General features: G+C 34.4%; 1 protein-coding gene across 1 annotated transcript; it reads left to right on the top strand.

Moving 5' to 3' along the window:
* The first annotated feature begins 2898 nt into the window (after nt 1-2898).
* On the top strand, nt 2899-12428 carry LOC132554445 (uncharacterized). Its single transcript, XM_060218764.1, has 10 exons — nt 2899-2920; nt 3182-3217; nt 4952-5034; nt 5920-5991; nt 6402-6534; nt 7413-7513; nt 8116-8187; nt 10862-11066; nt 11446-11640; nt 12196-12428. The coding sequence occupies exons 1-10, from the start codon at nt 2899-2901 to the stop codon at nt 12426-12428; spliced, it is 1152 nt and encodes a 383-aa protein (XP_060074747.1).
* Nucleotides 12429-14493: the final 2065 nt, after the last annotated feature.

The following is a 14493-nucleotide window of genomic DNA, read 5'->3' as shown; positions in this document are numbered from 1 at the left end:
TACGGTAGAAAAAAACACATGCTTCTGTTCATTAGAAATTTCCGACAAATTGCTTTGTATAAATGTTAAACCGTCCTAAAATTATAATTCTGACGTGCGCAAGATTTAAACGTTTGCCAGTTGCCAACTAATATATCTATATATATTCTCCCCAACCACAGTTTAAAGGATATCTTTATACATGTCTCGCGTTTTGAACTATGTAACACTATTTCATAGAACTATAATGATAACTCTCGCGAGATCTTGTCTCATCATAATAACAATTTTTACAGTGTACATATCAATTTTATCTACGTTATAATAACTTTTAATACAATTAAGAATCAGATTCATTCGAGACAAATATTAAAATTAATTCCATCTGACATCTCAGTGTTACTAAAGGCCTAATGAAGATTTGATTTCCTATTTCGACCCTATTTTCACTTACGAAACAGCTGTACTGGGAAATTAACAATAATCGCGGAGGTTTTATTTTCGTTCATTAACTATCACAACTAGTATAAGAAGATTTATTGAGTTATATGTATTCACAAAATTAATTTAATATTGTGAAACAATGTCCATTCATTGGAATATGAATTTCAATATTCTTATGGGTTCTGTTGAAAAAAATGCATGGAATGGGTGAAATGAGATGGAGCCCCTTTCTTAGTGGGTTTAGCCAATTCGTCCATCATTCGTAAAAGAATTTACAGCTTCAAATCTACAATGAAATAAATCGCAGGTCGAATTTTCTCGATCCTGATGTTAAATACACACATGAAGATTTACTTGACAGGTATGTATTGTGTCTGCAGATAAGGCGTCTAAGTGTAGGTTGGTTAACAGGCTTTTCGTCTCCTTGACTCCTCCCGTTTTCGGGTATCGTCTTACCGACGAACGTCAGGGTTCTGGCGACGAGAACCAATAACTCGATCGTTGTCTGCAAGCATTGTTACATTTCATATGTACAAAAAGAAGCGGGCTTCCTTGATAACAAAGGAAGCCCCACTCATACATTGTCCAAAATACTGCCCTCGGTATTACAGTCATTTAGATTGCCTATTTATGATAAAGATACGGACCTCCCCCGTTTATATTGGGTTCCTGAACTTCACAATAATTCATATAAACTACATATTATAGCTCGCTCCTATCGCTGTTTTAACAAAGCTGTTGTTAAGCCTATTAGCAACCACTCCAAGTACTATCAAATCGGGGTTACAGAAGTGGAATTAATAGTATGTGGATTTTAAAGAGTTCCCCAGAGCTTTTAACCAATATTTAACAACCTCTTCTAAAACCCGCTTCTTCTATATGAACATATGACTTTTCCCCCGTACATCACCATACCCCATTGGAAACTGAGGAAACGTCTTCGTTCTCTTGTTACGAGACCTTCCTTCCCTAGGATGTGAACGGCGGTATAAATATATCGTTGTGAACTAAACGGAAGCGTATATCTTAACAAAGATCAAAGAAATATACGCAGGACAAAATCAAAATTATGATCGAGTTGTTGGTTGACAACATCGTCGTCGAGTTTGGTGGGAAACTATTCTAACAGACCATGGACATACCTAGGGGAGCTAACTGCGCCCCTCTGTTGGCTGATGTGTATGTTTTCATTCGATACGTAATTTATTGAATATTTTATCAAAACAGGTCACAAAGACCCTGCAAAGTCGTCCAAATTCCATTCCATTTTCCCTTTCAGATATATTGACGACGTCTAGTCTTTAGATAACAAGAAATTATATAAACACCAGAACTGTGAATCAAAGGTACGACAGACCCTTCAACATCAGCTGCTTATCTCCATCCTTTTCTGCTACGAATCCAATATAGATACCTTTCCATCAAACTGCATAATAAACGTGATGATTTCAATTTCCCAGTTTTCCCAATTTTCCATGTCTGGATAGCGATGTGCCTGCATTTCCTATATATGATCTTTACATGCCACAGTTGATTCGACCTGTTCCAATTATCAGGATGTTCGTTTATGATGTCAACTGACTGACAAACTCGTATTACAGGGATTCAAAAGATACTGTTGATGAATTTATGGGACAGATTTGTGATTTTCATAATAATCTCATTGAGAAAGATTCTATTTCTTTGTGTGATATGAAGCTGGACGTGTTTGATGCTAGTGGTTGCCTCTTAGTTCCGTTGTTGTAAATATTGTTCTCATTTGAACACGTGACATACTTGGATTGACCGAAAATTACATGGCGGGCGTTCTCGGTGAAGCAGAAGACGCATAGTCTTCCAGAACACCTGGTCTTATTCTCCTTGTACCTTTTCATGATCTCAGAGCTAATCTTTCCTACGTTCATATTTTGCCAAAGTTTTATAGAATCTTACATTTTATTATGATTATGTTAAAATGAAATTATATCTTTCTTGTGAATATTTCTAAGACTTGATAGGTTACCATGATCAACGCAAGGCCGTTTAACTCTTTACACTTCATTGAATGTGAGGTACGCCTCTTTTGGTTTTTACCTTCATAAGTTTTTCTATCTAAAATTGTTAAATTCAATTTTTTGTTTTGAATCCCTTTGCATTCTGAAAATAAACTTTTCCTTCCAGCTATTTCCCATTTCTTCCCTTATACACCTCCCGTTGCAATCAACACACAAAACAGTGTTGAGGCTTCGCACAACAATAGACTAACGTCGCACTCATATCTTAACACCGCTATACTGGAAATACACGTGACCTTATATCACTAACGTAGTATTCGGAAATTGTATCATGCAAAATGACCTATTATTTCTTTATCTACTTGACCTTGACCGACTTGGGGCACCGAGTGCCAAGTATTATGCCTTATCTTGTAGAGGCACTTCTTCTGAATACAGGAAGCTTTATGATAGGTGCAGGTTCACTCTTCAAACTATCATCATGGGATTCATAATAATGTTTGGTAAGATTTCTTTCATCATCTTGCCTTTGAATTATCGGGGATACTGTTCATGGTGCCCCAATAGAAATGTTGACAACTCCTCTTAAACCTTTCCAATATTTCAATAGTTTAGTTTAGAATTCATTTTGTGAAAGTACGTCGATTACATATTGAAATATAAATACAAACTGGATGTCAATATTGTTTATAATCCCGAGTTTCTTGTAAATCTATCATCTTATATTGTATTGAATTCGCTCTCATGATTGTTTTATTTTTCAGGTGTTGTTGTTACATTGAGTGTTATGCTAAGAGAAGGTAAGCTGTTGTTAAGGGCATTACAGTCAACATTCTAGCTAAATCTATTTGTGATCTTTTAATTAATAAAACTCGTGACGACAATAGGAAACATTAAGAAAATTCCAACATGACAACATAATATTTTCAAACTCAAATTCCATACAACTAAAGCAAAGATTTACACGGAAACTCTTGAAAAAGTACAACGATAATTGTCATCAACCTGAATCTTTTGAACCCGTGTTACGAGTTTGTGAGTCAGTCGACGACTTCCTGCATGAAAATCGTGATACATTGCTTTGAATATACAACTTTCATGATATTTTAGAGAACTTTATTTTTGTATGCATTGAAAGTACATTGATATCGTTCACAAATGTGTAATTTTGTTATTCATTGAATACGTCATGGAGGAAATATCTCCGTCAATGAATAAAGTTGAAAGAAATTAGCCTATGGAAAAAGTGGCACAGGGTATTGATATAATTTCAATGAACTGGATAATCACTAACATATTGTTGGAATACAGCAATGACGTTGTACTTCGCAATGCATGTAAACATAAATAACACTTGGTTCAAAAGGATTTTTTGTGCATTTGTGAAAGAAAAATAGGATAATTCGGTCGCGGCAACGTTTTCCATGCCATAAGGTTGCGATGTAAAGTTGGGCGTGTTTGGTGCTCGTTAGTGTGTTTGGTGATTCCTTTGTCGTTTGCCTTGTTCTCCTTTTAGCACATGACCTTAATTGGCATGATTACGATCAAATTTCTTAAAAACCTGGTCTTATTTCTTTACCCTTTTTTAAGAGTCTCCGTGGAAGTATTTCTCTTGTTCGGCTTTTACCATAATTTCTTCGATTTGTGTTTGATCTAAGATTCTGTCAAAACAAGGAAATTTTCTGTTTTGTTTTTGTAATTTGATAGCGCCCCTTATAGCAACTCTCTAATGTACTGACTTTGAGTCATATATGACATACACTACAAAAGTATATGTTGATCACGGCATCGGAGAACGAAGAATAAACACATTGTAATTGATTATGAAAGGGGAATCAAATCTTTATGTTTATTAAAAAAACATGTTTTATTTCAAAGAGAAGCCTGACTTAATCACATAGCCCTATGGTTATCGTATGTTATTACGGCACTATTGAAAACTATGTTCGTTTGAATAAAATTTACGATGAAGAACTACAACAGGCCATCAATTTAATTTTACGTGGTTGCTATCATGCTACAGTCGGTGAGCAAAGGAAACAGTTTTTGCCGTTTTATTTCATCATTTATTTCTGGCGAACATAACATTGCCTTTTAAGACATCTCGAAAACCAAATCTAATGGGACGTATCTAAGGTAATCAATAAACAAATATATATATACAAGTTATACAGCACAAGGAAAATAGAAATAAATTAAGTTAAGAAAGGGTTTTACTGAAGAATAAAACATTAGAACGAATAACATTTGAGTTATGAGATGTTATGTATTTTTTTCTAACATGTAAGTTAATAAGCCCAGCATTCTTACTACATATCCGATTAAGCACACCCATGTGTTCTTTAAGTTAACCGTTATGATTAAAATTGTTGTGTCTACGAAAGCTGAAACAAAGAAATTGTATTTAGAAAAATCATATATGGTATGCTCTGTTGCTGAACTGTCATGCCTAGCTTACATTTAGACTTTGTCTTTGTGATTATTCAGCTTGTCATCTTCGTCGACGTTTGATGATTTGCCTACGTCTTTTTTAGCAAATGCTGTAAAGTGTTTTACTTGCGACCGGATGGCTTATCCAAGAGACTGTCCCTTCATTGCCGAATGTGGTCCACATGAGGTAAAATCTGCTTTTATTTTAGTTGTCAAACATTCATTTCTCTTTTTTATCTTATTTTTTATTTTATTAGTTCATCTTTTATTTTTGTCATGTCAAAGTGTAAAAGCAGTTTCCTGTTTTGAACTTTGAAGCACGCTGTCAGTTTCTGTTTTAAAATCTCGCTCTGGCACGTTTTCATTTTATGAGAATCATAACACTATACAAAAAATCGTTCATGTCTTGTAATTTATTTGATATTTTTAAAGTCCTTTACATCTTGTTTACTAGACGTATGGTTTTTGAGTACAACACATACCTACATATTTTATTTTCATATTATATTCCATTTGATGTGTATCTACTTATCATTTTCAGTTTTTTTCTTTGCGGTTGTACATCGTCATCTTTTTCTTATGTGCTTGTTGAAGTTACATGAAATATTTTTTTAACCTTTTACAAACATGACACTGCTTTTAAAACTCCCCTGGCAGGATAAAATTGATGAACTATGTCCTTACTGCACAGGGTAGATCCCGTTACTTCCAGTAACATACCTATTACAAAGCATTCCATTTGAAGTCAGAACCATTTTACTATTAATATTGTGTTTACTTTTAATCAACCTATCTTGTGTTATAAGATATCTCATTTCAGAAGATCCAACATTCATGGATAATTATAGTCCTATCATTGTTGGCCTTCAACCTGCTCTACTTCAAGATATAAAAAAACTTGGTTAGTCAATTTTGCATGTAGTTATAAGATACTCTTGATGTTAATTAACGTTGCCACCAGTGATATTTCTATGTTGATTAAATGTTATTATATATTCATCCGTGTTGTATTTTTGTACCAAATTTTGCTTTATTATTATTTGTATATATGTTGAACTTTGTTAATTTTCAGGAATGTTATTTACGAAAATACGAAACAGTGGATGGACATGCATTTTTCTCTTCTGGTTGTCGAGATAGACTTGTAAGCATATTATTTATTTTTTTCGATATAATTTAATTCATTATCACCAGCACGTTAGCAAGAGGAATTTATATGGGTTACAGCTTCTATGGTAAACAGTCAGTCAGCGGCAGGATTCAAATAGAAAAGTCTATAGGCATTTCATCATAATGTACACATCATGTATCATGATTCTATCTGGTGGTATAGCAATAGGCTTTTGTTCCCAGAATGACTGTAATTGGAGTTATATTTATTGTATTAACACTATAAATGCTACTTTGGTTGTTAGGATCTACAACGAAAATGTAAACATTTAACTATGGAATTTGTTTTATACTTAGCCGTTTTTCAAGATATCTTAAAAAAATTCTAGTTTCGATATCGCTCTTGAATTTTTCATCATTTGACTATTTGTGTTCACATTACAGATGTGTAGTGCACCTGGGAGACGTGACGTGATGTCGGATGTAGTGGAACGTTCTAATTTTGGACAGGAAGTCCTGGTCTGTCAAGAATGCTGCGACACAGATCACTGCAACTATGGTGGATGTGGCGAACCGGGTAGGAACCATATTAAAACAACCATTTCATCAAATGTATTTTCAAAAACAACAGTTCCATCCGCATTTGCTGCCAAAACTACTGATTCATCAACCCCGTTTACTTCAACATTTTTCGCCAAAATATCAGATTCCTCGGCATTAGTCGTCAAAACATCAGATTCCTCAACATTCGATGTCAAACCAACATACGCTAACAGTTTACCGTTTATCAGTTAAATTTCTGCTTTCATGCTTTATAAACCACGAATAAATATTTTGAGGAGATAATCCATTTCGACTTATTTCTTGAATAGTGTCCTTTAACATTTGAAAATATGAAACATTTATCTCATTCATCCATTCGTTTGGTGGGTATAAGCATACCTTTGATCATATGTTATTTTCAAACAAGATATAATTTAAATCAGTGAAGACACCATAAAGAGGTGGTTCTAGAAATACATCAAGCTCTTTTTTGTTGAACTCATCCGCACACAAATATAATTATCTACAATTCAGTTGAAATTTGCTGTTATAGATATATATCCGTATATGCAACAGCATGGAAACAAGTGGAATATCGGATTTAAAACATTTAGAATAGCAATTAATGGATATTAATGAATATTCGTGGAATGCAATTATTTGAAAACCGTAACTGTGATTTACCTTAATGAGTTGACATATATCAGATAGCAAAACATCAATGTTCTTCAACAGACTTACCAATGTAAAGAAATGCCTGTTTTTATAGTTCAAATTGAATGTCATTAACGGTTGTCAATCGTTTTCTTTATTTTTATGACTCTGGCTATTGTTATGGGATTTGTTAAATTAATTTCATTCTCAGGAGAATTTTCAATTTCTATAAATATGTAAGGTAACTTTTACATGCAGGTTTCCCTCCACGTGGCTCTAGAGGACCAATATGTTACAACTGTAAACAACAACAAACAGATTCATCCTGTAATGAGGTAGCTGTTTGTGGACGAGACCAGGTAGGTGTTTTTTCCCCCACTGTTTTCCCTCCCATTACAGATCCAGTGTAATGTGATCTGTAAACATAAGTCTGTTTTATTGTTTAACGAACGTGTGATGCATCTACGAAACGGTTTTACAAAGTGTTTGTGCACGTGAAAATGGACGTTATATTTATAATTGTTTTGTCTTGACATCGATTTAAATGTCTCTACTGTTTATTAGTAAACATTAACGAATAACTATATCTCAATTATGCTTCATGAATTTGGCTTGGGCTTTAGAGTTTAATGTATTTCTGTGGTGGGAGATTGAGTACATTTTGGTCGACGTCCTCTATATCAATCAGATGACATAAAATCAAGCGTCATTTTTTTCTTAGCAAAACTGGCACTCTTAACAGTTAAAGCAAACAATAACAAAATGTTCAGCACTCGAGCATTTTGACATGATTATGTACTTTTTTGCAAACAAGAAGAATACCATTCTGGATTTAAAGATAGCTGTTTTCTAAATTTGTTGTAATAATCTTTTCCTGATTTTACATTTTTGTGGGATGAAAAGTTCATACATATTTTTTTTTTATCTTTTTCCGTGATGCCCTGTCGTACATCGTCACCAGGCTTGTTTTGTCCAGGTCGCCTACGATGTTATTTACGATCATGTGTATAACAGCTACTGCGGTACAGTTGATGTGAGTATAACAGCAATGGGTATTCCTCGTGTCTTTACTATTTGATAAACATTACAGTTTCACAAACATTTTCACATACTATTTGTTATTCGACTTTGGCCCTGGCTATTACCAGGAGGTAATTCCGTTTACAAACAAATTCCTTTAATTTATCTTCCTAATAATTCTACTTTATTGGAATAAAACTGTCATCACCCTTTAAATTCTACGTGTTTATACCGCTTGTATGAGCGTATCAATAACTTTGAATAAGTTGACAGTTTAGTTGTTTGGTCTTGCATGTTCACTGAACTCTTGATATCATATGTGTTCACGGATAAACATCTGTGTTCGCTTACGTTTTATAGCTGCCTCGTCCAACTATTCAGCGAAGTCTTTTGTCCTAACTACTAACCACCATTCTAAATACTATTAAATCTGGGTTACAGTCTTAATGTGATATAGTTTACTCAAGAAGTAGAATAAATAGTACGCGGATTTTGAGGGACTCAAAAGAACTTTTCAACACCCTCTTCTAAAAACATTTATTCCATAAGAACATTGAATTTTTCCAAACTGTACACCACCATACCCCATTCCAAAATGAAAGGTGAACAGCGCTAGAGACATATGATTGTGAACTTTACTGAAGCGTATTTTGTAAAGATTACGTCCAAATCAAGAAGAAATATATGGATGACAAAATCATGAACGTGATAAAATTTCTGGTTGACAACATGTAGTTTAGTGGTAAGATCTTCCAACAGACTATTGACATGCCTGTGGAAACGAACTGCGCCCCTCTGGTAGCTGACTTATTTTTGTTTTCACACGAGGCCGAATTTATTGAAGAGCTTATCAAAACAGGTCATAAAGACCATGGAAAAACGTTTAATTTCACTTTATATCCACCAGAACTCTACTTCGTCAGCTGCTTATCTCGATCTTTTCCTACAACGAAATCAACATGGACATCTTTCCTTCAAGCTGTATGATAAACGTGATGAAAACAATTGTTCTATTGTCAATATTCCTGTATGTCCAACCTATGATCTTTACACAGTTAATTCGATATTCAAGGACCTGTTCCCATTAACACAACTGACTGACAAACTCGTTACACAAGGGTTCAAAATATGCTGGTTGCTTTCAATTACGAGGAAGTTTTAGGGTCGCCATAGTGATCTCGTTGAGAAATATACTAAATGTTACCCGAGACTAGACGTATTTGATGATAATTAAATTGGCTGTTGGTTCCGTTGTTCCGTTTGAGAAAGTAATATTACTTACTTTGTTTAACCAAAGTTTACATGGCGGGTGTCGTCGATCACGTGGTCTTATTTTCATTGTACTTAGGAGTCTCCGTGTCAATTCTTTTTTTGTTCATAGTTTGCCATAGTTTGATTGAATTTGAGATTGAATAATGATTGTGTCGCCATGTTGGTATTTTTGTAATGTTTTTATACCACTGGGTTTTAGCAGGGATAACAAACTAACAAGTAGCATACTGTATGATTCGGTGCTCAAGGGTACAGGACCTATTACTGGAATACAGCGTACCCCTCGTATTGTTCTCAGAAACGTTATTAATTTGACACAAAACACTGACAGTGCTCTGAACTATAAAAATTGGTATTCTGCTGCACATTCAATACCATGCAAATTTAAACTTACAAATTTATATACTCAATCAAACACTTCGGATTTTTTAACATTTCAAAATCCGAAACTAAAAAAATGCAAATGCTCTGATTACTGATAAGAATCACAATAGTTCAATGAGCCAATAAATTGTAAAACCTTGTTTATTGTATTGACTGTAATTTGTGTTGTATGGTATATGTTGGTGAAATAAACGCACAGTTAAGACAACGTGTGGATGGTCATCGTTCAACAACTGACTGAAGAGAGAATCAATGTTTGCATCAAGATTTCAGCCTCCCGGACCGTTCAATAAAGTCGATGAATGTCCATATTTTGTAAAAAAAAAAAAAAAAAAAAACAATTACCACTGTACAAATGACCCCACATGCACATCCTTTCGTAGAAAACGTGGGGAACACTATATTAGATTGATTGGCACTGCTACGCCATATGTCTATGGGATATACTGTCACGTTTAAAAAGCTTCAAGTGGATTCCGCTAATACTACTTCTGGTGACCTGTGGAATCTCGCTTGAAGGCCTGATGATGTGGCACAAATCAAATCTCGTTTGTAAATAAAGGAGTGGATGCCATAAATATATTTTTACCCTACGTCTGTTCATGCTAACCTTCCACAATACGCTCCCCTGTAATTTCCTACAATTACTCCAAGACCATTGCATCCATACCTTTCAATTACAAACAAACGCTGCAGCACCTAAATGTAGATGACATTAAAACTCATCCTCCGTCACCTTGTTCTTGTTCTATCTAAACTTTTAACTATTGTCCAACTGGGCACATAGTAACTAGTGATTTCAACGTTATTAAAAATGTGAAGCTACGAGAGTTTTTTTTATGAAGGATCCTATTTTCTCTGTGTTTTTTAATTTATCGTTTTCTTTTTCGCATCAAATAAAACAATATTGGGTTAAACTTCTGATTTACTACTATCTCCATGATGTTTTTCTACAAAGCAACTGAATCAAATCCTCGCAGCTACAGCAATACAATGTGAACTATTCAGTGAAAAGATTTGTATTTTCACAGCTTTGCCAGAGAATTACCATGGTCGGAAGAAAGCGAGCTTTACCTGTTCATTGTTGTACGGACGATTTATGTATTTCCGGTTTTAATTCTACTCACATACAAACAAAAGCTCCTGCTGCATCAACGGTTGCTACTCCGGCAGCAACACCAGCAGCAACAGTTGCCCCGGTAACCACTGCTGCTCCACCACCGACTAATGCCACTGGTTTGAAAGTTTGATAAAAAAATATTAAGATCTAATCGTATGAAATAGTTTTGTGCGTAAAATCTATGAATGTTAATTAATTTGGAAAATTTTCTCAACGTCATTTTTATTTTAATTTATATCCAAAAAATCATCAACGAATGATTCTAGTTGAACCTGCATTATCATGGTTAACGACATGATGTAAATAGTGTGAATACTCCAACCTTATTGAAGCAGTTGTTTACGTTTACCATATACATCATCACTGTATATGCATTTAACTGTTTATGATTCTGAATACATATTATTAAAATGTCAAATTAAATTTCACCAGATTCTCTATTACAGTAAAATGAAGAAACACATTTCATGAACAATTTTCACATGTTCTATTTAGTTCTCCGCTGTCCGCCCATTACATCACAGTTCCGGAACTCGTGTTATTATTTCTCTACCGAAGTAAAATATTGGAGCCAAGGTCAACAAATCTGTATTGCAAGGGGAGGTAATCTTGCTTCTATCGACGACAAGGACGAAAACGACTTTATAGTGAGCAAGCTTAAACAGATGATAGCTAATGGTGAAATACCATGTAAGTAAATATAATCAGTTATAATCTATCGCATGTATTTTAAAATTTAAAATCGGTGACATGCTTTTTTGCTTTTTTTTTTCGCAAACTCATTAAATCTACCGTAATTTTTGTAACTCAGCTATCGTTTCGACACTTCAGAATGTTTCCAATATTAGGTTTTTGAGACACTTGGAAACAGCTGTATGTTATTTGGCTGTGCAGTATCTTATCTCAAATTTGAATAGAATGCGCACCGGCGACATATTATTTAATGGAATTTACTGGCAAAAACAAACAAAAAATGTTTAAAAGGATATGAAAATATAACACGTTTTGTCATTGATTTGAACAAATGACACGAGAACAATAGAAAGGGTGACACCAAACAAACACAAAATACTTTCAGGATATTCGATGTCGGATTTACAAAGACGCACAAGTGATTAGTGCATTGCATTAGTAGTAAATAATTGGATACAATATAACCCAATAATTAATCAAACAGTTTCATCTCCTACGAGACATAGGGGTCTTTACTGTGGAATAATATTATAATATATACCATCTTTACAGCTACAATATGGGGATACTATTTTGGGGCACATATTGTGAACGGTCATTGGGTTAAGCCTGACGGGACTAGCCTGACCTTCACCAACTGGGGACCGGGTGAGCCTGACCTACCTATCTCCCAGCATTATGGACTCATATTCCTTCCTGGACAATATGTGGGCAATTACTTATGGGGCAGTAACGCTGATATCGATGGTGTTGAACGTTATATATGTGAAATCAAGCTGCACTAATGAATGCCTGTTATTTTGTAATAAAGATGTATTGGCGATCTTCATGTTTTCCTGGTTATCAAATATTCTTACCGTAAATTGCAGCATTTTTTTCTTTTTTGCTTTATTGGTGAATTTAGCTGTCAGTCATGCACGTCAAACGGTTGGACAAGATTTGTAATATAAACGAAATATTATTGAACTGTTTTATTTTACCAGGGAAACAAACATCAAATTATCAATACCAATAATAAAATTATTATCAAATATTAAGAAATGCAATAACAATTTCTCATTGCCAGTGAAGAGCGGTTGATGTTCATCGTTATAGGATTAGTAAATTGATTACTAAGAAAATAATTTACAAATGGGGAACTTGATTCTGTTGATTGTGACAGTTAACGATTAGGAAAGTAAAGAAAGTGATTATTGAAATAAGCCTGTCGTAGGGATAGAGTTAGGCGTGTGGTCGTCGAGACGAATCAGGATAAGTAAATGATGCTTGTATTCAGAATGAAGGATGGTTTTTGGACATCAAAGAGTCGACAAGTGATTTCGGACTGAGAGCTGTGTGTCTGGTATTTAGACAAGGGTAATGTGATTAAATGGGTAAATAGAAGACAATATATTGCGTCATCATTGATCAACTAGTGACGGCAAAGTAGTGGCTCCGTCACATATGGTTAAAGAAATGAAGTTAAGTCATTCCTACAGTGTACCGATTATCCTGTTCCATATACTGTCTGCTTGAGCTTCGCATTCAATCTTAAAATTGAAAAACGTACTATAAGTGATCAATTTGAGGTGGTGAAAAGATAATTTATATCAGCATGAATGGTTATTTTGTGTGTGAATATAATTAAAGGCCTCTAGTCAATATAAAACAAATTGATTGACCAGGCGTTCATAGGGTGCTGCAGTTGCCTTACATCAGGATAACAAGGGTTAACTCCCTTGAATAACAAGAATCTAGCGGATTTCCGATTATTTTCTATTTTCTCCCGTAATGAATATCCCGCACACTTCCATGCGGGACATTTCAAATTAGCTTTTATTGACTTCACAATAAGTAATCTAAATTATACTTAACCTGCTTATCGGCCCGGATTGAAGCGCGAACGATTGGTCTTACTCGAGTACCTGGTGAAAATTCACATACTCGGATAGGTGACTACTTACCTTTTCAGGTTCCTGTGCATAATTGAACCTCGGATATATTGTTGATAGACGAAAAGTTACCACTGCACCACCCGACCACCTTTCAATATCATAAAGTTTTTTTGTTTTCTAGGGGGTCTGTGACTCGCTATTTTCAAGAATTAAATAAAACTATGAAACATTTTACTTGGAGGAAAATATAAAGAGAGAAATCAATAGCATAGCGCAAAACGGAGAAAACTTTGCTACAGTATCAAGCTTATACTAAAACACGATGTTATATCTGTACAGTATATGTTGCTTTAACTGGTATTGCTGTTGTAAGCTATTTTTGTTTCAGGAGTTTACAATTCAACCATATATATGTAGTTAAGTGAGAAGTATTTTGTGTTGAATAGATTTGATTTCGATAGAATAAATAAAAAAGTGCTGTAAAAATGGCGTTTACGGAGGATGGCCTATTGATGGGCGTTCTTATAAAACAGTAACATCGAAATGTCATAACATTGGTATTGTAAGATCGCAGTATAACCTTTCACCTCATTTTGAGAAATCAATATTATTAAAAACATTTGCTCCCCTGAAAAAATAGACAACACCATACAACAACGTGCACTTTTATATATAGTCAAATGTGGGGCATTGTGTTGTCTCTTAGTTCGCTGTTTTATGGTTAAAAACGATTATCAGCAGTAAAAGTGTGCTTATGATTCCTGAAACAATGTACTTATACAAGAAAAAAATACTTCTCAGAGACCGAATCTTTGCTTTCGAAATTTGTCATTTTGTGGAAGGAAAGCAATCAGAGTAGGACAGTATGCTGTCCGTAGACATAATAAAATCAGTGCTTTAAATTCTGTGATAAAAATATGGTGAAAAAGGCAAATATGTCGTGTTTTTGTTATTGTCATGAAAAATATGTTTTGCC

Source organism: Ylistrum balloti, unplaced genomic scaffold (genome assembly GCF_031769215.1).
Source record: "Ylistrum balloti isolate Yb309-2 unplaced genomic scaffold, AGI_CSIRO_Ybal_v1 Utg370406, whole genome shotgun sequence".
NCBI classification, from domain to species: domain Eukaryota; kingdom Metazoa; phylum Mollusca; class Bivalvia; order Pectinida; family Pectinidae; genus Ylistrum; species Ylistrum balloti.
This window is presented reverse-complemented; position numbering and strand designations above follow the sequence as displayed.